At 37.8% G+C, this 24,763-nt stretch overlaps 2 protein-coding genes across 2 annotated transcripts; one reads left to right on the top strand and one right to left on the bottom strand.

The window, feature by feature from the left end:
* Positions 1-2,380: 2,380 nt before the first annotated feature.
* Positions 2,381-16,401, top strand: LOC131315798 (probable E3 ubiquitin-protein ligase ARI7). Its single transcript, XM_058344994.1, has 15 exons — positions 2,381-2,917; positions 5,205-5,329; positions 5,553-5,655; positions 5,794-5,884; positions 8,538-8,710; positions 9,699-9,803; positions 9,909-9,997; positions 10,960-11,067; positions 11,316-11,406; positions 11,614-11,703; positions 12,915-12,962; positions 13,369-13,440; positions 14,304-14,403; positions 14,471-14,597; positions 15,721-16,401. Exons 1-15 carry the CDS (start codon positions 2,756-2,758, stop codon positions 15,977-15,979), a joined length of 1,743 nt encoding a protein of 580 aa, XP_058200977.1. The 5' UTR covers positions 2,381-2,755; the 3' UTR covers positions 15,980-16,401.
* A 2,944-nt stretch (positions 16,402-19,345) lies between these two features.
* Positions 19,346-24,182, bottom strand: LOC131316637 (calcium-dependent protein kinase 24-like). Its single transcript, XM_058346068.1, has 8 exons — positions 23,489-24,182; positions 22,574-22,697; positions 22,321-22,464; positions 22,000-22,152; positions 21,121-21,236; positions 20,819-20,986; positions 19,972-20,208; positions 19,346-19,647 (listed from the first exon to the last, which is right to left on the bottom strand). Exons 1-8 carry the CDS (start codon positions 24,011-24,013, stop codon positions 19,468-19,470), a joined length of 1,647 nt encoding a protein of 548 aa, XP_058202051.1. The 5' UTR covers positions 24,014-24,182; the 3' UTR covers positions 19,346-19,467.
* Between the last annotated feature and the right edge of the window lie 581 nt (positions 24,183-24,763).

The raw sequence follows: 24,763 nt of genomic DNA on the forward strand, positions 1-24,763 counted from the left end.
GTATGTGTTTAAAAGTACTGTGAATCTGTATGTTTTCTCCTCTCCCTTGGTAGGGATGGAGCCTTGTTGAGTCTGTAAAGGTTTTCAAGGGTATGCCCTTGCCTTCCCTCTTCTTGGTCGGTTAATAAAACTCAACTTTCCAAAAAAAACATAAGATCATTGTAATTATTGTGCACAGGAATCTACTTGTGAGTCGCAATTTGTTCGATTTTGGCGAAAAAATAGAATGGATACCTGTAATTAATATATAGTCAGGGCTAGAAAGAGAGCTTCTTCTTTATATATTCCAAAGCATAAAAGGATTCATTTGATGTCTCGAACTTGTGTCTATGGACTTGGACGCATCACTGTATGCCCGTCCTCCCATACTGCAGTTAGACTCTGGAGACCATTAGTTGTGGGAGTTGGACATATCCCAAGTACCTTACCTTGTAGCTAGGCTTGGTTCGCTCCAACTTTAATTAGGCTCTTCGTTGGATAACGGTGACATTAATCTTCCAAGAATTAGGTAAGATGAGCTTGAGATGACCCGAACGCTTTGAATTGTACAATAAAAAAACTGCCTTGCCATTTTCATCTTGGAAGCAAGGGCACCCTGGACAAAAAAATAGTTCATGGCTACTGAAACTACAGAAAACTCAAGTTCTTCGACATAACCACATAACAAGGGTGCAAGGAAAATCTCCTCTTTGAACACCAGGAAATCTCTGAGGAATAGTTTTAATGATTCGTCTTCCGCGAGAACAGATTGGCTATGTAACTACACCAAAATTGGACTCCAGCAAGTACGATTATCTGATTGCATTCTATAGCTCGCGTTCTTCCACTGATACGACATAAAGCTGATCTATCTCCTCCTCCAACTAACAAGGAAAGGACGCTGATCCCTTTAACAGATTTACATCTCTGCACATGAATGGATAAAAGGTTTCTATATGCCGTATGGAAATAATTTGGGCACACAAGTCCGGCTATAGATGTGCCCGGAACTATCCGATGCTTCGGTAATGCCAGTTTGAGGGACTCATCCGAAATAAACAACATCTTGGAAAACTGAATACTCCAGTCAGCAGCCATTGCCATGTCCTTGGACTTTGGTTTATCATACTATCGAAAAACACATCCAAATATGTTTAGGGCCTTTTAGGATCTTTGTTTATCTCCCATAAATGTAAGTGATGTGGTTGTAACATTGTTGTCATTAAATCTTTTTGCATCTCATGTGGCTTTTTTTAGGTCAAATCTATAATCACTACAACAAAGATGGCGTGTAAAGGTCACAATCCAAAACCTAAGAAGATTTCACTTTTTGTAAAAGTGTAATAAAAATCTCAGTTATATCAAGATGGAAAGATTTTTTAATCTCAGTAATCTAAAAAGTGAAATTGTAACTTAAAGAATAGATCTCATTTTCGAATAACTGAGATTGTATATGAAAGAATATATGTTATTTCGGAAAAAACTGAGTATTAATACTTTCATCCGACTAGGTTGTGTTCCACTAACTAATAAGTACTTCATTCCTCTCATAATGTTCGTTTGGTCTGTAAAACGATGACATAAAAATAATATAATTTTTGCAAGAAAATTTTATATTTTTTTCAACAATTCATTAGATATCAATGAATTCTTTTATTTTATGAAAAAATGTATTATTTTTTAGTCTTTATTTTGCGGACCGGACAAATATTTTAGATCGGAGAGAGTACTTATTTTTTGAATTAAATAAATAAATATTTGTATAAGATAAGAATCTTAGCGTTAGAGCATCTCCAGCCTTGACCCATTTTAAGACTCAAATTTAAAAATGGGGCAAAAACCACAACAATCTCTCTCCAATCTTTGACCCAAACCCTTCCCCATTTTGGGTTTTACCCATTTTTTTGTCCAAATTTGAGACAATTTTTGCCTTGACCTATTTCTCCAACGGCTAGTTAGAGAGAAAGAGAAAGAGGGAGATGTTTGAAATTTGGGTTTGATAGTTGGAGATGTGTCTACCCAAAATGAATTTCTACCCAAAATTTGACTCAAATTTGAGAAAAAATATGGGTGAATGCCGGAGATGCTCTTACATCACCTAAATTCATTCAAATGATATTTCTTCTTCTTCTTTCTTTCACTATTGACTCTACTTTTTACTATATTTTATCTTGTAGATAGATTGATTCTTTCTCGTCAAACGGAATATATGCATTCTTCTTTTTCTTTAACATAACTTATTTTTCTCTTCACTAATGCGAAAATATTTTAACGTCAAAATTATATTGTGTCAAAATTTTGTACTCTACCCATGATATACGTCCTTTGCGCTCACTAAAATTTCAATCGTAACCAAAACCATTTCGATATTACTTAATTTCCATATCAAAATGGATGTCTTTCCAAGTTTTCTTACATTCATCTGATTAAATCCATACATTTTTTTTTTTTTTTGATCAGCAGATTAAATCCATACATTTGTTCTTGTTTTTTCTCCACTTTCTAGTACTAGTAATATCTTCACTTTTTTATCTTTGTTTTTTTTTTTCTACCCTTCCTTCTCTCTAATCAAGCAGCATTAAGAAACAAAACACCTTCGTTCTCATTCTCTGATTTCTTCCCACCTCCCCTCTCTCTCTCTAGGGCGATCCGATCAGCCCATACTCTCTTCAATTCGTGGCCATCGGACCCCAGAATCCGAGCTTGTGGGAGCCAAATCCTAGGGTTTGGTCTCTAGGATTGTTGTGTGTGTGTGTATATTTGTATATTTATAGCCATGGATTCAGAAGACGATATGCTCGACGCAAACTCCGTCGACGACGATTACTACAGCGGGGACACGGCCGCGGACTACTGCAGCGACGACGATTGCGGCGACTACGAGTTCATGAACCACGACTTCGAGGACCCGCATGACATTGTTGCCAAACACCAGCAGGTGAAAATTTTTACTGGAGGGGGAAAAAACGGGTTAAAATTCGCCTTTTAGGCCTTTTCTGAGGTGTTAGTCTACCGCTATTATAGACGTTCGTGGGTCCGAACCACTTGTATCTCTATATTGATAAAAGTTGCACATTTCATAAGTATATAATGCCACTTGCAATTTTCTAAAATCGCTAGGAGCTAATTGGGCAAAAACGGGCGCCTAGGCGCTGACTAGTCAGCTGCCTAGTATAGACGTTGGACCACCTCCTAGTGCCTAGGCGGGGATAGTCATCCTAGCGACCGACTTTTTAGAATACTGGCTACTTGCAAGGTATGAGTAAGAGACGAGATTGTGTGTATGTGCGCAACCGACATTTAATTATGTAAACGATACAATAAAGTGATTGATAACTAGGGATATTTGCCGCTCACATAGGAATTTTAAGAAATTTGTTTCACTCAAGCGGCTTGCAGGGGAAATCCCGTAGATTTTTTTATTTATTTGTTTTGTAAATTAACCTAAAAAACTAGTATAATATGTGCGAATATTTTGACATTGGGGATTGTTTTGTACCCCCTTGTGTCCGCCGCTGATTATAGATTGTTTTGAAGTGTTATTTTCCCACTATTTAGGGATTGGTGGATGCAGGATTCGTGCCTAGTAGGGGTTTGAGCCACATGTATTTCTACACCGATAATGAAGTAATGCATTTCGCAAGTATACAATGCGCAGGGTCTAAGGAAGGGACGGGATTGTGTGAATGTGCGCAGCCGCCATTTAATTATATACACGCGAACATAAAATGATTGATAACTAGGGAATTTTGCCATGCACGTAGGGATCTAAAGAAATTTGTTTCACTCGAGCAACTTGCAGGGCCAATTCCATAGAATTATTTCTACATTAACCTGGAAAACTAGTATAGTATGTGAGAATATTTAGACATTGGGGAGGGGCCCGGGCACCCCCTTGTGTCCGTAGCTGATTGTAGATTGTTTTGAAGTGTATTTATGTGTAATTCTGTACTGTTTGATTATCTAAAAAATAAAAAACTGTGATTGTGTTCTGCGAGTTTTTATTCTATCTGTGTATCACTGTTTTGGACTCAATTATGGGACTGCCAATGATTTAGGGCTTTGGAAAAGAATTATCATATGTTTGAAACAAATGTGTTTTGAATATTATGATTTTTGGCATCTATCGAAAATACATGCAGTCACGCACTTTTGGTAATCAGCTCAATCGTTTTGGTGAAAGATTGGGCTGATTTGAATTGCAATTTAGTTAAGAGAGCAAACAACAATTGCTGAATTTCTGAGTATCCATTGCCAGGGATTGCAATTTGAGTATCCTTGCATACGTGACATGCAGCCGCTAGTCAAGGACTCCATTTGCTAATGATAGCCTCATGAATAATTTCATTACGCTAATGAGCAAGGTCACGTCTCATTAGGAGGTTGTACTCATGCCTAGAGAGTTACTCGATTAGCTAAGTCACCGGGTGTGCAATTAGGGCAAGGTTGATTTTGATCATTGCGTTATCCTTTGGTTTTGCTGGTCGGTAAGGGTTTGCTTGACTATCGAGTGTTTGCATTGTGCTTGAAAATACGAGCTTGCAACATTCTATTAGATAGCAGCTCTCTATTTATGTGAGCTGTTTTTTTGAAACATGAGACTGTTCCCTCTGCTATGAAGACATTGTAAATTTTTGTTGTTCTTCTTGAGGGCTTTGTAGCTTGGTTTAGAATTTCCTTTTTGGCAGAGTTCATTGACAAAGTTTTTTGTTTTAAATTTGTGTGTCCTTGCCTGTTCTAGTGTAGAAGTTATAAACGGTTCATCTACTTATGAAAAAAACAGAGTGTTTATCCAGTTCATGATTGATGTTTATAATATATTACACTTGTCTTCACACACACACACACACACACACACACAAAAAACGCTTTACTGACAAGGTTGAACTTGTTTGTAAGTAACTTTCAGTGTTGTGGTATGAAGTTTTTGTCTTGTATCTGTTACATCTGGGACTGTCGAGTGTAGACTTCTTTTATCATACACAGTTTAATCTTTGATAACGTGTTGTGAAATTCCAATCTTATGGAGTGTAAAGCCTTGTATTGAAACTTCAATTCATTTTCATGCCGAGGATGATTTTGGGTAATGGCTTTCTGTAATCAGCGATACTGCCATTAAACTCGTCTGCCTACTTTCTCAATTGAGTGTGTAGTTGAAGCAAGTTAAAGGTTTCGGGCATTCCTTTTTCTGTTCTTGAACTTTCCACATCTTGTTTATGTTTCAGAAAAATTATGTGGTCCTGAACGAAGCAGATATACGCCAGCGTCAAGAGGATGATATCACAACAGTATCCACTGTCCTCTCCATACCAAGAGTAGCTGCAAGCATCCTACTCTGTCACTACCATTGGTAAATTGTTTCACTTTATGAATCCCTCAGTCTAAGATCAGCACTGAGGTTTATATAGTTTTTTGTTGAATTACATGTATTTTGGTGGGGGTGATCTTTCAGAGTCAACAGATGGTTCCATTGATCTCCAATCTGTTACGGCATGAATCATCGTTAATCTAGATGCGATATTTCATCATTCCATGGCCCTTTATGTTGTTTGCTGAAAAATTGAATTGAGCAGGAGTGTGAGTAATGTGCACGAAGCCTGGTTTGCTGATGAAGACAGAGTACGCAAGACTGTGGGCTTGCTGGAACGGCCGGTTCAATTTTCGAATGCTAAATTAGTAAGTTACCGAGAGTCAATGTTTGAAAACTTTGCATTCGTGTGTTGCACTAGATGCTGTAGACCATATGGGTAGGATGTTTTTCTTCTCCCTTATTTTGATTTACTTGTCTAATGCTTCTTTTTTTTTCCTGTGCAGTTGACTTGCGGGATTTGTTTTGAAAGCTATCCTCTTGACAGGATTAGCACTGCTGCTTGTGGACATCCTTTCTGCAGTACATGCTGGAAATGTTGGCTTCATTTTACCTTAATTCTTTGGATATCTACAAATTTCTGACTTACTGCTCATAGTAATACCATTGAGTAGCATGTTAGTTAACAATATACATGTAGATCGTTTGGATTCAGAGGGGATACGATTTCGTGCATTCGAGGTCCAGCAAATTTTGGCGGTTGGTCATTCTCTAGTGATCTTGTTATTAGTTTACTGCTCACTTTTTTGCTTCAATAAACCCAGAAAACGATTTTATAAAGATCCGCGAGATAATTGTTGAATTAACACCGCAGCCATGACCCCCGTCCATCCTTACCTGACACAGCTCCCTCCTCTCTATGCTTGACCAACTCACAGCCCACTCCCATTGACGACCCATGCCCCACCCCTACCTCCCATTTATATCTGCTTCACCCTACCGTCACAGTCCTCCTCTGCCCACACCACCATCCACCCCTCTGTCTTCACTTGGACCAACTTTCACAGCCCACCACCATCCCACAACAGCCCCCATTCACCCCTTCTCTCTACTTCACCCAACCTTCACAAAGCGTCGTTCCCCCGTCGGTCTACGCCCTTCAAGGTTGCCCTTCGAGAGTGAAAATACAATTGTGGAACGTGTATATCTGGTGTCAATGGGGTTTGATTGCATAGAATCTGGTAGAAGAGAGACAATATGGGGAAAAGGGGGTGAGATGAGCAATGGGCAATGTGAGAGAATGGGGGGTGTGGTTCAGTGGAGGTTGTGGCGATAGTGGAAGGGCGAAGGTGGTGATTGTTGTTCAATTGGCACATGACAGCTGGCTGAGAGTAAGTGCAGTGATAATGGCAGCTGTTGACTAGCTTGGTGGTGGTAAGGGTGTTGGGGTGGTGGAAAAGGGGGATGGAGTGTGTTTTGTTCCTGGGAAATCTTATTCAGAAGTAGGATGTTAGGTGTATGTGGTGTGTGGGAACGGATATTATCAAGGGCAGTATAGACTATTTTCAATTGATATTCCTAACATATGAGTAATACCATGGGTTTAAATGCTATTAAATCTTAAGGGACGTTGATTTTATTATGTAAGGCCAACTGTATTTATCTCAAAGCGCAGGTAATGTCAGTGTAATCTACCCTAGAAACATGAATACCTAGCTTACTATAGATGAGAAGTTCTATTATCCTTTGTACAGAGTTTTTCATGAACAAATTGGAATGTTGTATTTAAGTCTTTTATAAGGACAAATCTAAAGGAGAAGGGGTTAATAAGAGTAGATCCATCTCGTTGTTTTATCTTGGATTTCTAGTTTTGTTCTCCGACTTTGTGATGTGTTTCTTGTGTGTCTGTGCAGTGGCGTAACCAGGAATCTGTATGAGTGGGGCACCATTTAAACACATTTCAACCAAAAACTTTTGTACTAAGCAACGTTAGAATAATAAAAACCGTTCGTGCTTAGAATGTAACTTACAGAGAATAGAAAAACAAAGTAACAAACGAATTGCTTGAATTGTCTCAGCGGATCTAGTCTAAGAGCAATTCACTATGCAATTTTTAGCAATCTTGATCCCATTGTTAATAATTGCTAAAGTATAGAACACATAGCCCATGATTTAGGCAATTTTGAATTTTGGACATTATGCATTAGAGAGTTCCAAATAGTAAGTGGCGGCTATTTTTGCATTAGACATCTCATTTTGCCAATGACATTGTTTTAATACGTGAAATAAAAAAATGAAAAAAATGATATTCGAAATGTCTTAGAGTGATTAAAAATAAATTTATGAAATACAATTAATAAGACAAAATGCAAAATATACATATTTAAATTTAAATTAAAAAAGATTTTAGTGGCTGCCCGTGTCCCCACCCCACTCATCCTACACTCCAACCGCCACTGAGTCTATGTGATGGATGTGTGGTGCTGAAGTGTTTGAAGCATGTCCGACCTTCAAAAACATGACAATATTGTGAGAAATGGTTTAACGAGCGTCTGACATGTGTTTTGTGTGGGGGGTTGGGGGGATTTCTAGTTATGTACTAAAACTTTCGTTTTGATCCTTGGTTTGGACCCATCTTTGCAATGCTTATTATAAGTACTTCCAGAAGAGGCATTTGTCTTACATATAATTGCTTGTGTTTCTTTGTAGAAGAAAAGTCTTAAGGGATTTAATGTTGGCACATGTGCCTCTATATGCCACCAAGTTTTAATATATAATCCATTCCCTAAACCTTATTTTTCAGTAGCCTTTTGGGTGATTTGTTACTTAGCCATTGCATTTGTATGCAAAAAATCCATTGCTATTAAAGTGGGTTCCTTTTTTCTCGAAATATTATCGAAGCAATAGTGAGATATTTCTAGTGGAACATCTTTTGCAATCGCTTGACAGATGGTTTCTTTACAGATGAATGGTGTATTAAGTGACTCATCAGCTTTGATATCATGAATGTTAGCAATATGTATTGTGCAAGGAGACATTGTTTGGTAGCCAAATGAGATCTAATAAAAAATCAGTCCCTATTCTTTGTTTTTATTAGTCATTTCATCTGCTTTATTGCATGTTTAATTCTTGTTTTGTTGATATACGCCTAATGCCAATGCTTATCTTAGATTATCCAGATTTGTGCAATTACATATATATGGAATTGAGAAGTTATCTTGATGTTTATAATTGCTATTTATTGTGGCAGCTTACATGAGGACATCCATCGATGGTGGTCCTGGATGTTTGATGCTGCGATGTCCTGATCCATCTTGTTATGCTGCTGTTGGTCAGGATATGATCGGTCGACTGGCTTCTGATGACGATAAGGGGAAGTATGCCCGTTACCTTCTTCGTTCTTATATAGAAGACAATAGAAAGGTACATTTGGGTTATATGAGCTGCTCTCTTAGTTTGGCTGACATCATCTATTCCAGAGATAAACCAAAAATTAGAAGAATAAAGTGAGGACAGCTTAACTTTGTCTTAAAAGATTATATTACATCTTCTAAAGTCCTACGTGCTTTGAATGCTCTCTCCCCAAACACTCAAAATCAGGCGAAGAGGAGCTATATTCCACGCCTTCTTCAGCCCCTTAAATGACACGGTGGTCCCCAACAATCCAAAAGCTGTAACACCGTTGCCGACTTACATTAGATGCTAATGACTGTCTATAATTCCTAAATGTGGTTGCAGCAATTAGTAGACATGTCACTTTCTTATGGAAGTCCATACATTGACTGGTAATACTGTCATGCAACCTTCGTGGGGACTGTAAACGGATAGTACACCTATCTCATAATGTACTTCATATTTAAAAGATATGTTGCTTGGTCTCCTAGGATTTCTTTGTTCCCCTTGCCCTTGCAAGGAAAATTTTGAAATTGAGGTTTCAGGAATTCTATCTATTTGTTAAATGATTTACCCATGAAATGGTTGCTAAAGTTGCAGATATCAGCAGATAAAACTAAGTGCAAGTGAATAGTGAGTTGTACTCCCTATGTCCCATTTTTTTGGCCCATCATTCCATTTTGGGATGTCCCAATATATTTTTCCACTTTAAAAAGTCAAAGCCAAAATCTAAGTAGTTTTTCAAAAAAAAAAATCCTTCGCAAAGGGGTATGGACACTTTGAAAAGTTTAGATAAAAGGGACAATTTTGGTAATAAACACCTTTTGATATGACATAAAAGGTTGGAACTCCCAAAAGGCACTAAAATTATGGGCAGAAGCAGCAAGTAACTCACTAGATGTTAGGGTTTCCAAAACAATTCATGTTTCTTTTCTTGGTTTTTACGCGATCGGTGGTTCTTAACTATTTTTTGCATCTTACTGGCTGATTTTTTCCCTTTCTAACTGTTATTTGGTAGACCAAGTGGTGTCCTGCCCCGGGCTGTGAGTATGCTGTTGAATTTGTTGTTGGCAGTGGAGGTTATGATATTGCCTGCTCATGTTCGTATGGCTTTTGTTGGAATGTAAGTTCCTTTTGGATTACATGGAAATTTAAGGTTGTAGACTTGTAGTTCCATGACTTTGCTTTATATGAGATTAAAGCTTATTATTTTGAGCTGAAATTGCAGTGTACAGAAGAAGCTCATCGTCCTGTGGATTGTAGCACTGTGGCAAAGTGGATTATGAAAAACAGTGCAGAGTCTGAAAACATGAATTGGTAGAACATCTGTTGCGGCACAGAAAGTTTTCATGTTTGATATTGTGCTTGACTGCTTGCTAAACTTTTTCTGGAAATGTGGTAGTTTTCATACTTAATAGTGTTTTGTTATTCATTTCGGGAAACAAAATTTTTAATAGGCCAAGATCGTGTGTAACTTTTTCCATTTTAAGAGGATATGGGGTATTACAAATAGGTGCACATTGAAAGTATGGTTTTGGCCAACAATATTTGCACTTTTGTTTCAATTGTGAATCGACTAATTCTTGTGGATAATTATAATTACACCGTGGAAGTGCTCATCTCTGTGTCATAAGGTTTATTGAGTATTTCGATTGTATGTCTTTCTATGGACACAGAAGCCATGTGTGCAAGTTCTGCAACAATGATTTGACTGGTCGATGGAAGTATATTGATTGAAGTTATCTTTTGGGTATTAAGTTTCAATGGTGTGCTTGTACTTGGTCCTGTCTATGACAATATTATTTGACCAACTACTTTCACATAAGTTGTGACCTGAAAAAATTGAATTGTCTGTTCAATCTACACATGTTGAAGTGGTGACCGGAACGAGGTAATGTTTGAGGAATTATGAATTACAAACATTAAAATTGGAAAAGCCATAGTTGGTATAGTGAGTTGGCTTATTGTGTTTCTTGTTTTTTTATAGGTAGTAGTCATTGACTCATATCTACTATCATTGTTATTAGTAGTGCAATTCATGAGGCGAAAGTCTTCTGCTAGAATTTTGTTGGTCTGGTTTTTGATGCCCCATGGCTACGTTCTCGGTTTGCCGATGCCAAATTTCACTCACACCTGGGTCGTTAAAATTTAAACATGAGATCACATGTTGGTTTTGCCGTGTTTGTAATTACATATATATATTAGAATAAAGCAGCACTATTGTTATGTGGTATCTCATAGAATGTGTGATACTAAATACTTGATGTTATGGCTGTCAGGATACTAGCTAATTCCAAACCTTGTCCGAAGTGCAAGCGACCGATTGAGAAAAACCAAGGTTGTATGCACATGACATGCACGCCACCTTGCAAATTTGAATTCTGCTGGTAAGCATTTATACCACTTTTGTAAATAAAAGTACCTGAACTAATTGTTCATACTGTTTTCCACTTTGACTTAAGCAATTATTGGGTTTTCTATTGTAACATTTTCTATTATGCTTTGCAAGATATGTGAATGAGGTGTGTTGCCAGTTCATTGAGATAGACGGCTGCATTGTATTTTTTAAGACAAATGTATATCTACATGTGTATGTTGTAAAAGTCACCTATTTATTTGATCATCGTACTTGCAGGCTGTGTCTTGGTGCATGGACTGATCATGGTGAGAGAACAGGCGGTTTCTATGCATGTAATCGTTACGAGGCAGCTAAGCAAGAGGGGGCTGTAATGAAATTTTCATGCTTGCTTTGTCTTTCAGATGAACTTTAATTTTTATCGTTTAAAGACTTGTTCCTGCCACATTTTTGCTCTAATCTTTTGAGCTTTTTTTTTTTTTTTTGATAGGCAAATCTTTTGAACATTTAATAGTGCTTATCTCTGTAGTTTCGAAACAAAAGATCGATTGTGACTGAATCTATTTTATTGGTGTAGTATGATGAAACTGAAAGGAGGAGAGAGATGGCTAAGAACTCCTTAGAGAGATACACTCATTACTATGAACGTTGGGCAACCAATCAATCGGTATATTTTATTTGTTAGATGTCTTCGTTGTTGCGCTATATATGCCTTGAGATTATTGTAGTCCATTCTTTTAGATTGAGGACTGAAATTTTGGTTCAATTTGTTTCTTAAACTTATGGTACTCTTTTGGGTTTATATGTAAGGCTTTATGCTTTCGAAGTTAGGAAATTTACATTCATTATGTTGTAGGAATTAGGATACTGTTTATGTTATGATACAGTGGAGAACTAATTTCTGTCTACTGAGTTAGACATTGATGAGGTCACGCTTCATGCTGTGAAGCATTTTGACAATAATTTGAGCAAAAAGAAATCCATGGACTTGCTTGGATTAGATAACTCTCTCTAGGAACAAACAAAGTATAAGACTAATTCTTTCTAAGCAGAAGAAATTCCTAAGCTACTACAAAACAACTTACTAAAGGCTATTGCATGCCAGTCACGCCTAGGATTAGGAAAATTCGAGAAACCTAGATCAAAATGAAATTGTATTGTCTATTGAAATAACAAATCAAATCTTCCTATACTTTCTTTGACTCGGAGGCCTAGACGAGGGAAAAAACGGATTTTGGATGAAGTGAAGCTGTGCCTGTTGCTAGTTGGACCGCTTTTTTTTTTTTTTTATCAACCATGGGCTGGTCACTGTAATCTTCCAACTTCAGACTACTTTTTACCGGTACTTTAGGGTTTGCTAATAGCAGCATCAAAGTAACTATGTGCAATAAGGAGAACTAGAGCATGATATGCCATTAGGTCATGGCTTGAAATCAAGATACTGGGATTGGGCTTATCAATTAATTTATAACTTTTGAGCACAACCATTATCTATATTAACTCCCTTTACTTGTTGGAGTAAATCTCCGATCTGTCGCTATGTTATTGCTGAGCCCTACTTACTGCAAGTCAATTTAGTTGAGAACCCTGTATTCAATCAACTTATGATCCTTTCATATTGCCGGGGTACTGCAGAACATGTATGGGCGCTTTCTAATGCTGTTGTCTGTTCTTTGTGGCCTTTTCCCCCTCTTGTTTAAGCAATAAGTCTTTTTGACGGGTGTCTCGCTCTATTTATGAGGTCATAGATTTGTTGATCATTCTTAGCCTTTTTTAGATGCTTATTTTTTGTTTGATTTCTTTTTTCTCCCCTTTCCATTTACATGTTGGTTGATTTTAATGATTTCCTTTGTTTCTTCTTGGTGCATTTTCTGACAGTCGAGGCAAAAAGCTCTTGCAGATTTACATGAAATGCAAAATGTGCATGTAAGCAAACTTACTATGTTTAGATGTTTCCAATATGCCGAGGTTGTAGATATTTTATTGTTGATTTTTTTCAATGTTCATAAGTTCTTATCTACCATCCCGTTTCACCCTGGCCAATATAATAAGCATGTTTAAATGGCAAAAGGCAAATTTATTCAACTTATGTTGCTAATGCTGGAATCCCAAGCGTATAGAGAGATGCAGATGGAAGAAAACACTGTTTGAGGATGATTTTTTTTTTTGGAAATGCTGCTTTTTAGGGTATTAGCAGTGTGGAATGGTTTCCTTACCTCCCATTTCGATTTTCTTATCTTTCAACCACCTGTTTCTTTCCTATGTTTTGCAGTTGTGTAATAGTCTCTCTCTCTCTCTCTCTCTCTCTCTCTCTCTCTCTCTCTCTCCACAGCTCGAGAAGCTTAGTGATAGACAATCTCAACCTGAGTCACAGCTTAAGTTCATTATAGAGGCCTGGCTACAGGTAATTCTGAAGCTTGTTGATTTACATCGGGAATTTTATATTTATTATAGATTTGGGGCAATGATAATGGTAAATTTGAGGAATTCTGATTTCAATCTCAAAAGATAAGGATAGTTCATACTCATGTGTTTGTATTGCTAATATAAGAATTGTACATGATTTCATAATGTAGTTTCGATCATATACCGAAGTTTTCTACTTTCTTGGGATTTTTCGAGGATCTAGGGAATTTACAGAGAGTTTGTGTATTTTTATTTACCTTTATATAAACTGTAAGATCAAGTGATTAAATATTAAGAAAGATGTTCAAGGGGTGTGAAATTTAACCCCTTTACTTTTTATTTTGGCTATGGATTTTATAGGTGAATAGGCAATTAAATGACTAGTAGAAGTGTGGTAGACTTACTTGAAATGCCTATCTGATTTCTCCTCTGTAGACAATGCTTCAAATGAATATATAGTCTCTCATTTGGTAGAAAATGGTTGCACAATGGATTGTATAGACTGCAGCTATAGAAGAGGCTGCAGAGGCTGTCCAATTGCAGTTTCAAATCTTCGTTCTGCTGCTAAATATCATTTCGTGCCCCTCAAAGCTCTCAGTATTTGTAGTGGTTTACAATTCTTCTTTTTGGAATGTGGTGGTCGTACAATTATAACCAATATACACAATACATTTTGTACTTAGCGGTATGGGGTAACTGTACTATTGGACTTTGAAATTGTATTTCTATATATTTGTTATTAGAAGGTTGAACATGGCCTTTATAAGTGAGAACGGTTTCATGATTATGTTTAATTTACGGGTTGTTATAATTTTTCTTAAAAGCATCACTAAGCTGTCTGATGTTATTACATGTCCACAGATAGTTGAATGTCGGCGAGTCTTAAAATGGACCTATGCGTACGGGTACTACCTATCTGAGGAGGAACAAGCTAAGAGGCAATTTTTTGAATATCTCCAAGGTCTGTGGTTTCTTCAGAACGTCTATCAAATGCAACTTTGGGAATTATTTCTGAGTACTGTTTGCAGGTGAGGCAGAGGCTGGTTTAGAAAGGCTCCATCAATGTGCTGAGAAGGATCTACAGAGTTACCTCATTGCTGAACCCCCTCCTAATGATTTTAATGATTTCCGCACAAAGTTGGCTGGACTGACGAGGTAATTTGTCTAGGATTTGTTGTTCTAGTGATTGAACTTTTTCATTATGCATACTGTACTTGCAGAGTTGTGCTTCTGATGAAAAGAAGAGAATAGTATCGTCTGCTATTCTCTAATGGTTACACCTGTCGCTGACTTAGTTATCTTGCTACTAAATATTGCCTATCTTAGTCATAGTTATCGTATATTAAAGGGTTGGGGGCCTTGGGGCCTTCCATTTACTCTCCTTTTTGTTGTATTGGACTGTTCTACTAATTGCGGCATTGCCTCTTTGATTGTCCAGTGAAGGCAGTAACCTGGAATGTACTCCAGATTTGTCTAAAGTGAGGATGCGTGAGTTTGAAGCTCATCCAACTTAAAAGAATTTTTTACGCTAATCGGTGTCCACAGTTCACAATGTTGTTCACGCGCACCTTTTAGAAATGTTTTTGCTTCTTGCCTCACTATACTTGAATTTTAGCAGTGTTATAAATTATTGACCAAACACATTGTATCAACCTTTGCGTAATGGGATTGCGGACCTCCAATACCGATGTTTACAAATATGTCGGTCGATTTTTTCTGTTATAGTGCAATATATGGCTGTGTCACAGAACTACATTTCTTAATTCCTTGATTTAGAACCCTGATTTGTAGCTCATGAAAGTAGTGCTAAAGTAATGATGTGTTCCTTTGGCAAAGTGCATCTTCCTTGGACTTGCTTTTGTCATTGTTATACGTATAGCGTTCTTCTTATATTTTACCCCTGGAAAGAGTTGGGATGCTAGCTTTGTGTAACATATTTTGCCAGTTGATTGCGTGGCTAGATGTGTCTAGTTCAATCACTGTTCTTAGTAAGTTGAGTTGACAATTAGGGAAGGGTATGGCATGTGTCTGTCTAGCTAACATTCATTCAACAAAGAATCAAGACTGTTTACCAAAAGGGGGAAAAAAGAATCAAGAATGACAGTCTCCGCTATGGTAAAACATATCTGTTTGCTATGGTAAAACTCAACTTGGACACATCGGCGTGCCTGACCTACTTTTTTTTTTGGTTCCTACTGAAATCTCATTGCATGACTCTAGTCCTTTTGAATGTTCACAGTTTTCTTGGTTTTAACTACATTCCCTGTCATTGCACCAGTGTAACTAGAAATTACTTTGAGAACTTGGTTAGAGCATTAGAGAATGGTCTAGCGGATGTCAATACCCAAGGGGGTTGCAGCAAGACAGCAGCTAGCTCAAAAGGTGGAAAGGGGAAAAGTGGAAGAGGAAAGGCAGCTTCCAAGACCGGTGGGCCCAGTAAGAATTCAGACGATTTGGGCAGTTGGTGTTGCGATCAATGCACTTATTTCAATTCCAGAACTTCAACATCATGCGAGATGTGCCACCATGGCCGGTGAAATCCACCCATTGCCTTGCGCTCGGTGGTTCCCACACGATAGTAACCCTTTTGAAGCAAGAAGGAAGACAAAAAAGGCATGGAGGAAGAGCCGATCAAAACTGAAGCAAACGATGCCTTGTGTTCAATACAGCTTTTGGGTGGATTCTTATCGTGTGTGGGAGAATTAAGATATGATTCTCGGTGTATAGAGCGTCTACATTCTAGCAATAGTCAAATAATCAATTTACTGTTGGACGTTCGTGAACTTCTTCTTGTTGTGACTGATTCTGCATATGTTATTTGCGAATGATGATAGCCAGAGGCAAATTGCAAATCTCTTCTCGTTTTCTTGCCTTTTGGTTGGTTACTGCTTCAAAAGCTTTGAAATTTAGCTTCTTTGATTGTGCAATGGAAAATGATATTTATCTGTGATAATACATACGGAGTATTTTTTTACTTTAGTTTTCTCTTTGTTCCTTTTGCTGGTTGGTAAATACAGATTCTTGCTTTGGGTTAGTGCCCCCTTGCAGAAATCGATGTATCAACTATCAAGAGATTGCTGTCCTGTGTATCTTTTGGGTTCTTAAAAGGTTTGAGGGTATTTTTTTTTCACATTTTAAGAAAAAGTGGGCAAAAAATTGGAAAAAGAATGGGGCCTGTATTTTGTTTTTAGAAGAATTTCATACTTTCTGTGCCTGGGGATGGCAACGGGGCAAAGTGGGTTGTATACAACTATCCCCATTCCTGATCCACTCACCCTATCCAATCCCCATCCCAGCCCCGATCTCCACCAGGGGGTTTTTTTAACCTCCATCCCCATCCTAAACGGGGATTCCCACAGAAACCCGGGCATCCTAACCATAGGGGAAAAAGTCCTTAAACCCCGATCTCCACCAGGGGTTTTTTTTTAACCTCCGTCCCCATCCTAAACGGGGATTCCCACAGAAACCCAGGCATCCTAATCATAGGGGAAAAAGTCCTTAAACTGATTAATACAAACTGATTCAACACAATACCGAGATAAATAGATGAACCCAGACTGTAAAACGAATCCAGTTACACAAGCTTGAATATGAAACTGTAAAACGAATCCAGCTACTCAAGCTTGAATATGAGTTCTGCTTGTTTAGTAAACAAGCCAAAGCTTGATCTGCGTAGCTATATAATCTTGAACTGTACAACAAACGAACCTATTAGGGCTTAGCTCCGCTAAACTCGTTCAAAATTAGGTCAAATGATAAGCTTGAACATGTATTTGAAGCTAATCAAGTTTTGAACAAAGACCAAGTTCGAACAATCTACTCCTGAGCTCAGCTCGTCAACAATCTACCCGTTGACGAGCTCATCGACAAGGCTGATGGGTTAGCCGGAGTCTTCCTGGCAAGTTGGATTAAACCAAAGAAACCTCGTGTTCCGGTTTCTAGAAAAAGAAGGTAATTTCAAACTCCAATATAATGAAAAATGAAAAATATTTTTTTAATTTTTTTTGCACCGTTTAAAAGATCTTAATGAGATCTATCAAACAAGATTCATATTGGTAGAAAAATTATTTGCGTAAACTCGTAATTTTTGAACTTGAAATTGCCTTCTTTTTCAAAAAGTTACTTTTCCACAAAATTGGAACACCCAACAAAGAGAATTTACACCAATATAAAATCTGTGGCTAAAAACTATGACAGTGTGTCAGAATTTACATAAACGAAAACCCGTGGCTGTGAACTTTCAACACCTGGCCACAAACTTTTAACTTATGGCCGCAAACTTTTAACATCTGGCCACGAACTTTTAACATCTGGCCGCAAACTCAGAGGCGGCTCTATGTAGACCGTTACATGGTCAACTAAACACCCAAACAAATTTTTTTGGCTTAGAATACGTGAAAAATTATGTGTTAGCTTTTTATTGAACACCCAATTCTAATATTTTCTTAAAACCTAACCCAAAAAATTGAACACCCAACCCAACACAATTACAACACATCAATTCAGATAATTTGAACACCTAACACATTATATACCTCAAATAAAGTTCCTAATCATAATTAAAACATTGAAAAAAGAAAGAGAAAATGAAGAATCTATATGGGTAAGTATTATGCTTTGCCTTCTCTCTCTATTTTTATTGTCGATGGTCTAAATGTGTTAATTTCGCATTCATTACAATAAATATTTTATTTATTTATTTGTCTAGTTAGCTTATACAATTACAGACAAAGCTTTAAAAAAACTCAACTACATTGCAAACCCCGTTAACTTGAATAATATTCTTCGAATTTAAGATTGCGATAGAAAATCTTATCATGTCCTCCTCCTAAAGAGCGATATATTTTCGAGAAGGTCAACCCCAACAGACTCGCTACAATTTCGTTCAAAAGATTTTTAATAGATTAATACACCGGTTAAACAATGGCACAAAATATGAGAACTCCTCTAAGACAACTGTAAAATTTTACTTTCTCCATTCTCGAAACATTGTCTACTACACAACACAATAACTTTCAAAAAAAAATATTTGTTAAAAAAATAGTATATATTTTTAAGTTCTCATTTCGCTTGGTAGTTAATTTTTTTAGAATAGAGGTTATGTTTTTTGACCGCACAATTTATACAACTATATGAGATTTTGTACATATATCATTGTTAAATAAATCAGCTAGTAGAGTTAAAGTAAATCCTGAATATCCTACTTAAATTTCTGGAGCCGTCACTGCGCAAACTGTAAACCTATAGTCACAAACTGCACAAACTCTTAACCCCTGGCCGCAAACTTTTAACTAGTGGCCGCAAACTTTAACCCACGGATGTGAACTTTTAATCTATGCGCGCAAACTTTTAACCCCTGGCCGCAAACTTTAAACTAGTGGCCACAAACTTTAAACTGTTGGCCGCAAGGTCTGTCCTGGCAGAAATTTGGCAAAACATGGGAAGTTTTCTTTGGCATGCCCCGACATGCCGTCGTCTCATCAAAACACAGTACGTTCCAAACAATAAGAACCCACAGTTCTATATGACAACTCATTCCGAACTTATTCCAAACATGGGTGTGTATTATAGCACTTCCCTTTACTATAAATTATGAGCCAAACGGTGGTTATTTTGGATTCGAACAGAATGCCTCCAAACATGTTGCGAGACAAACATTCGAAATGAAATCAAAGAACCTGCATGCATGAAGATATACAGAAACAAGTACTTCTTTCAAAGAATTACATGACCACTTCGATTTCAACAACACTGAAGAAATTCACCATAAGCTGCGAAAACCGGTTCCATTTTCCAATTTAAAACATGGGAATCATGGGATCCTATAAATATAACTTCACCTGAATCACCTTATCCACCAAAAACAAATGTTTCTGATCAACTTAAATTCATGAACAACCAACCTCTCTTTCTTTCTTTCTTTCTTTTGTTTTCCTTCTCCATTTTCAAAAATCAAAATACAAACACATTTTTTATGTTCTCGAGAACAAAAAGGAGAGATCAATCTCAATCTGTGAGGAATCTCTTATTCTGCAACGTCACATTCAATAACCGTGGTTTCATTTTTCACTCGAACGGATTTGTCTTTGAACAATCTCTGGCTAAGTTTATTGAGCATTGCTCTCGAGTATTGGCGGGAAGCCATCCTCCACTCCACACCCATTGTCATCATCGCCTCGAACTCCTGGTAACTGATTCGACCATCCTGTTAATACACATGAAACAAGAGAAACTACTCAGTACCTGGACAAGTAAATGAACCCGGACTGTAGAACGAACCAAGCTCCTCAAGCTTGAATATGAGTTCTGCTCGTTTAGTTAACAAGCCAAAGCTTGAATTCTTTTGGAAGCCATATGATTTTCACTGAACGAACGAACCTAGTTGAGCTCAGCTCCACTGAAACTCGTTCAAAATTGGGTCAAATGATAAACTTGAATGCGTTTGAAGCCTATCAAGTTTTGAACCAACTTCAAACAATCTACTCCAGGGGTCAGTTTAGTTGGTTCTATATGGGTAATATGGCATTACCTTATCCAAGTCAACATCATATATAATGTCTTGGATCACTTGGTCATTGTTTGGACCAAGGTTTTCTTCTGACAAACCTTCTCTAAGCTCTTCATACTCGATGTACCCACTCTCATCCTTGTCAAAATGGCGAAAAGCTTGCCGGAGCAGCTCATCATCACTCCCAATTTTCTTCAGATGAACGGACATAGTCACAAACTCTTCGCAGTTGAGCATTCCATTCCCATCAAAATCAGCCTGTTTGAAACAACCAAAGAAAGGTTTTGTTAGATGACACGGGAAAACCATTAGTGGTGGTGAATTTGCAAATGATAAATAAACGTATCATAAGCCACACATGTACGATTTGCGAATTGAGATTATAAATTTAATTTTAGCTAGATCCTCCTAGCTAGTTGACCTCATAGTTGTTAAGGCATCTAGCGCACCGGGGTGCCAAAGGTCTCTAAAGGCCTGCTAAGCATGAGGCACGGCCGCGGGGGCCATGCATCTACGATTCCTACAATCTTAAAAGAATCTATAAAATGTTAAATAGTACCTTTTCTTTAGACAGGTATGAATTTAACATCATTATGGAACAATCTTCTTCATAATAAAAGTGCTTTGAAGCCACACACAAGTTAGTTTTGGTTTCAGAACCTATTTGCATGTAGTATTTCTGATGTATCCTGCAACAGTTGCTTTGAAATCAAGAAAACCTACGAAATATCTAAGAACAATCAAAAGGTGATTTGCAAGGCACTAAAATGACACAAGGAAAGCAAATTTGGTATCATTTGCAAGTAAAACCATGAAGAAAGTAATGGAGGCCTGAATTCAACAGATTGATGATAAACAGTAAACTGACAGCATCCATTAACATCTGCACTTCAGGATCAGCAACCGGCTGCCCAATCATATGTAGACCATCTTTGAGCTCTTCAAAGCTCAAGTTTCCATTCTTGTCAGTGTCCATCATATGGAACACCTGTTTGATTCCCGCTACTTCTTCTTGTGGCAAGTTATCAGCGACTACCTATATCAACAAATGTTCGGTTGACAACTTGTAATTTGTTGCTTGAACTATCAAATAAAAATGCTTCGAGAGTGAAGATTGGCGTGATTGGTATTGGTGGACTGTGGACAAATAAGCATTTTTGAGCAACTTACTCTGAGGACTTTCTTCTTGAACTTGTTCATCAACGAAAATTGTTTGATTCTTGCTCTGACGTTTTCCCCCAAAGGAATGTTAGGGACCTGATCCGCGTTATATATCCAGCGATGTTCTGCAAGAGAGAATAAGCTCAAGTATATGTTCTATATTGACTGGTTATATTTTCCACTCATAGTAGCCTCAAATACAAAGTGCGTAAAAGCGAGCATCCTAGTTGCTTACATAAGAGCCTTAGCAGACATTATTGTCTCGAATAACTTAGACTAGAGGAATGGGAATGAGAAGCTTGAAAAATGTGACTACCAGCACCTGAAATTTAGAGCCTTATCATTGCTCCCATATAATACCGTGTTCTACGATAACAAAATCTTAATCCATTGATACTAGAGATGAAATTTGACAGTTTCACAAATCAATTGGTTTTCATTGGGATTCTATTGCTTAGTAACTACAAAATCATAGTAGTCTGGCATTAGAGCATAAAACGTGGAGTATCTTATGGGCTGGGCCCACCCTTGGGGTTGCCCCAGCTGAAGGGGAAGGCCTTTGCCTAGAATTGGGCAAGGTTTGACTCCTTTCCAGGGCGGTACCCTGATGTACCTGGTGGTGAGGGCTGTGGTTTGCTTCAGTCGCCTGGAGGTTATGCCCTATGGGTGGGTCCAATTAGTGGCCCAACTATAGGGTGGTTCCTTTGTCACAAAAAAAACAAAAACAAAAACAAAAACATGTAGTAACTTTGACAAGTGACAAGATAGTTCAAAGAAGCATATCCATGGTAGGTTAACCGTTAATCGCATCCTAAGTCATTGTGAATTTTCTTTGTTAGTTTTATGTATGTTATGGTGTCTCTGCATTTATATGAAAGCCATACGTACCGAGGACTTCTTCTACAGTCATCCGGCTGTAAGGGTTAGGGTCGAGCATGCCCTTCACGAGATCCTTAGCATCTTCCGAAACTCTTGTCCATGGATCCCTCTCAAAGTCTATTTCACCCCTCACTATTGCCTGTGCTATTCCTTCTTCACTCTCTGAATATATTGAAACCGACGGGTGTTGAAAAAAAGATGTTGATGTATTGGCATATAGAATGATTTGCATTCAAATGGAAGTACTTAGTGATTTCAAAAACATCTTCCTTTTTGGTGAGTGAATTGCAAGAACATCTTACCAGAGAACTGAAGAAAACTTTCAAGTACCTGCCCAAAAAGGAGGAACTCCACACAGTAAGATGTAAAGAATGACACCAGCACTCCATACATCTATTTCTGGACCGTAATTGCGTCTAAGGACTTCAGGAGCCATGTAGTAGGGGCTTCCAACGATTTCCCCAAAATGCTGACCTAATATCACACCAACTTTCAAAGTTCAATCGCGTACAAAAGTGACATGATCAAGCAGATATCAGTAGCCATTATGATAAAATGGATTTGAAAAGCATGCATGCCATACCGGGCTCAAAGAATATGGAGAGGCCGAAATCAATTGCCTTCAATGGAGAATTCTCACTAGTATTGGCATACAAGAAGTTTTCGGGTTTTAGGTCTCTGTGTATTACTCCATGTTTATGGCAAACCTGCAACACAAATCTTCTTGTTAACTAAATTAAATTGCTACAGAAAGGTCATAATAAGAATCTGGGATGAGTAAAGAAGCAATAATAATCCATAAAATTACTGAATGCCTCTAAACCACATAGGATACATTAGTGTAGAGAACTGAAAGATAATTCTTTTGAAGACTTGATCAATAAGGAACATTTTAAGATCAACTAATCTTTAATCATATCTTTGGCCTCAACTTCAGTACAACTATATGCCACACATGATACACACGAGGTGCGCGCAGAGTGGCCCGGACATCCAGTTATCAAAAAATATATATATGCCACACATGACACATACCGCGTTGCAGATTCTGTAGGCTAGGGGGGATAAGAAGTGAATGCCTTGGCAATCTTTTAAAACACCAAAAATCACACATATTTGTTTGCAATCCAATAGAATTTTACATTTTCTGGCATTACAGAATTTTTGTTATGAATTTTACCCCATCTAGGTAGCACTTTTTGTTGCATAAGATTCATGCGTTGATGCAGTTTTGTTGCTTTCTTTATAATTAGCCAATTTTCTCCAGGATTTTGGAACCCTGCTATGTCATCTAACAAATGTTGTTCCCAAAATCGAAGGAAATAACAATTCTAGAGGAATTAAATAACTATGCCGACAAAAGAAGGCTACCCAGTGCACAAGGCTCTCATTACTGTAGGGTCTGGAAAAAGGTTAGGTATACAGCTTGCCTAAGCAAGCTCAGAGGCTGTTTCCAAATTTGTGAAAGGGAAAAGGGGAAGAAAGAAAGGAAAATTACCTGGACAACCTCAATAATGGTTTTGGTAATAGTAGCAGCCCCTCTCTCAGTATAATGCCCCCTTGCAACAATCCTATCAAAGAGCTCACCACCCTGACAAAGCTCCATAACAAGATAAACAGCCTCTTTATCCTCAAAAACATCCTTGTACCTAACAATGTTAGGATGCGCGGGCAGATGCCTCATGATCTCCACCTCCCTCCTCACGTCCTCCACGTCTATCTCCGTCTTCAACTTCCCCTTTGATATTGTCTTGCACGCCAACATCTCTCCCGTGAGGTTATCACAACATTCGTAGGTGATGCCGAATTCTCCCCTCCCAAGTTCCTTCCCAAAGGCGTAGCGCTTGAAGATGTCATCCCCGGATGGATTTTTGAGCACAGTGATTAGGCGTGAGGATCGTGGGGTCCTCCTTCGCGATTTGCTTGTCTCAGAACGAGGTTTTGGCGGTGAGCTGCCGGGTGGATTATGGGTATGTTTTGCTTTCTTCAATAGAGATCCTTGCACTGATATGCAGGCCCCCATGGGATTGAAAAAGGTGAATTTTTTCCCCTAACTATACCATGGACATCCCTTGGGGAGACGGAGAGAGGACAATGGAAGCCCTAATGGGTAGGTTTCAGAAGAGAGAGAGGAAGAGGAGGAGGAAGATGAGGGATTCCTAATTTTAGGGAAGAGTCTCTGGTAGCAAATGCTTTAGAAAAAAGTTTGAAAAGCAGTTAATATGGTTTTGTTTTACATGTCCTGCCTTTTTTCTAGGGAGGAGGCTTGTTTTTTCTTTTCTTTTTTCCTTCTAAAACATCTCTTTGCTTTTTTTAGGGGCAGCCTGGGAATGACCCATGATCTGCCCATAACATGTTTCTACTACACATGGTTAGCACTTTAAACTGCAAATAAGATCTCCCCAAGATACTTCAAAAATTAATAGTAGTGAATTGTATGACTAAGGTCCTAACCGAAGAACATGAGAATTATTTATGACGTATCAGTTATTGTTATACATGAAAATTACACTGACATCACTTAAGTTGAAAATTTAAAGTATGTGTATCTATATCAAAATAAAGAAGTTAATGAATGGCGTAGCCCAAGTGATCGGTCTCATTTGAGAGGTTATGGGGTTGAATTGACGGATAATTTATATCCAATTAAACAAGTTTAAAAATGACGTAGTAATTTAAAAATAGCGTAGCTTACGTGATCGTGAAAGGGCAAATGACAACATATTATTGTAACTTACTGACCACTCAAAAAAGTTAAAATTTTCCAAATCAT

Source organism: Rhododendron vialii, chromosome 2a, assembly GCF_030253575.1.
Source record: "Rhododendron vialii isolate Sample 1 chromosome 2a, ASM3025357v1".
In the NCBI taxonomy this organism is placed as follows: domain Eukaryota; kingdom Viridiplantae; phylum Streptophyta; class Magnoliopsida; order Ericales; family Ericaceae; genus Rhododendron; species Rhododendron vialii.

Bases quoted from the DNA above. Each gene is read 5' to 3' on its own strand.
- LOC131315798 (XM_058344994.1), top strand. From the start codon at position 2,756: ATGGATTCAGAAGACGATATGCTCGACGCAAACTCCGTCGACGACGAT. The intron at 8,711-9,698 runs GTACATTTGGGT...GTTATTTGGTAG, and splicing joins ATATAGAAGACAATAGAAAG to ACCAAGTGGTGTCCTGCCCC. The intron at 9,804-9,908 runs GTAAGTTCCTTT...CTGAAATTGCAG, and splicing joins CGTATGGCTTTTGTTGGAAT to TGTACAGAAGAAGCTCATCG.
- LOC131316637 (XM_058346068.1), bottom strand. From the start codon at position 24,013: ATGGGGGCCTGCATATCAGTGCAAGGATCTCTATTGAAGAAAGCAAAA. The intron at 22,698-23,488 runs GTAATTTTCCTT...TTTGTGTTGCAG, and splicing joins CCATTATTGAGGTTGTCCAG to GTTTGCCATAAACATGGAGT. The intron at 21,237-21,999 runs GTACGTATGGCT...TCTCTCTTGCAG, and splicing joins GACTGTAGAAGAAGTCCTCG to AACATCGCTGGATATATAAC.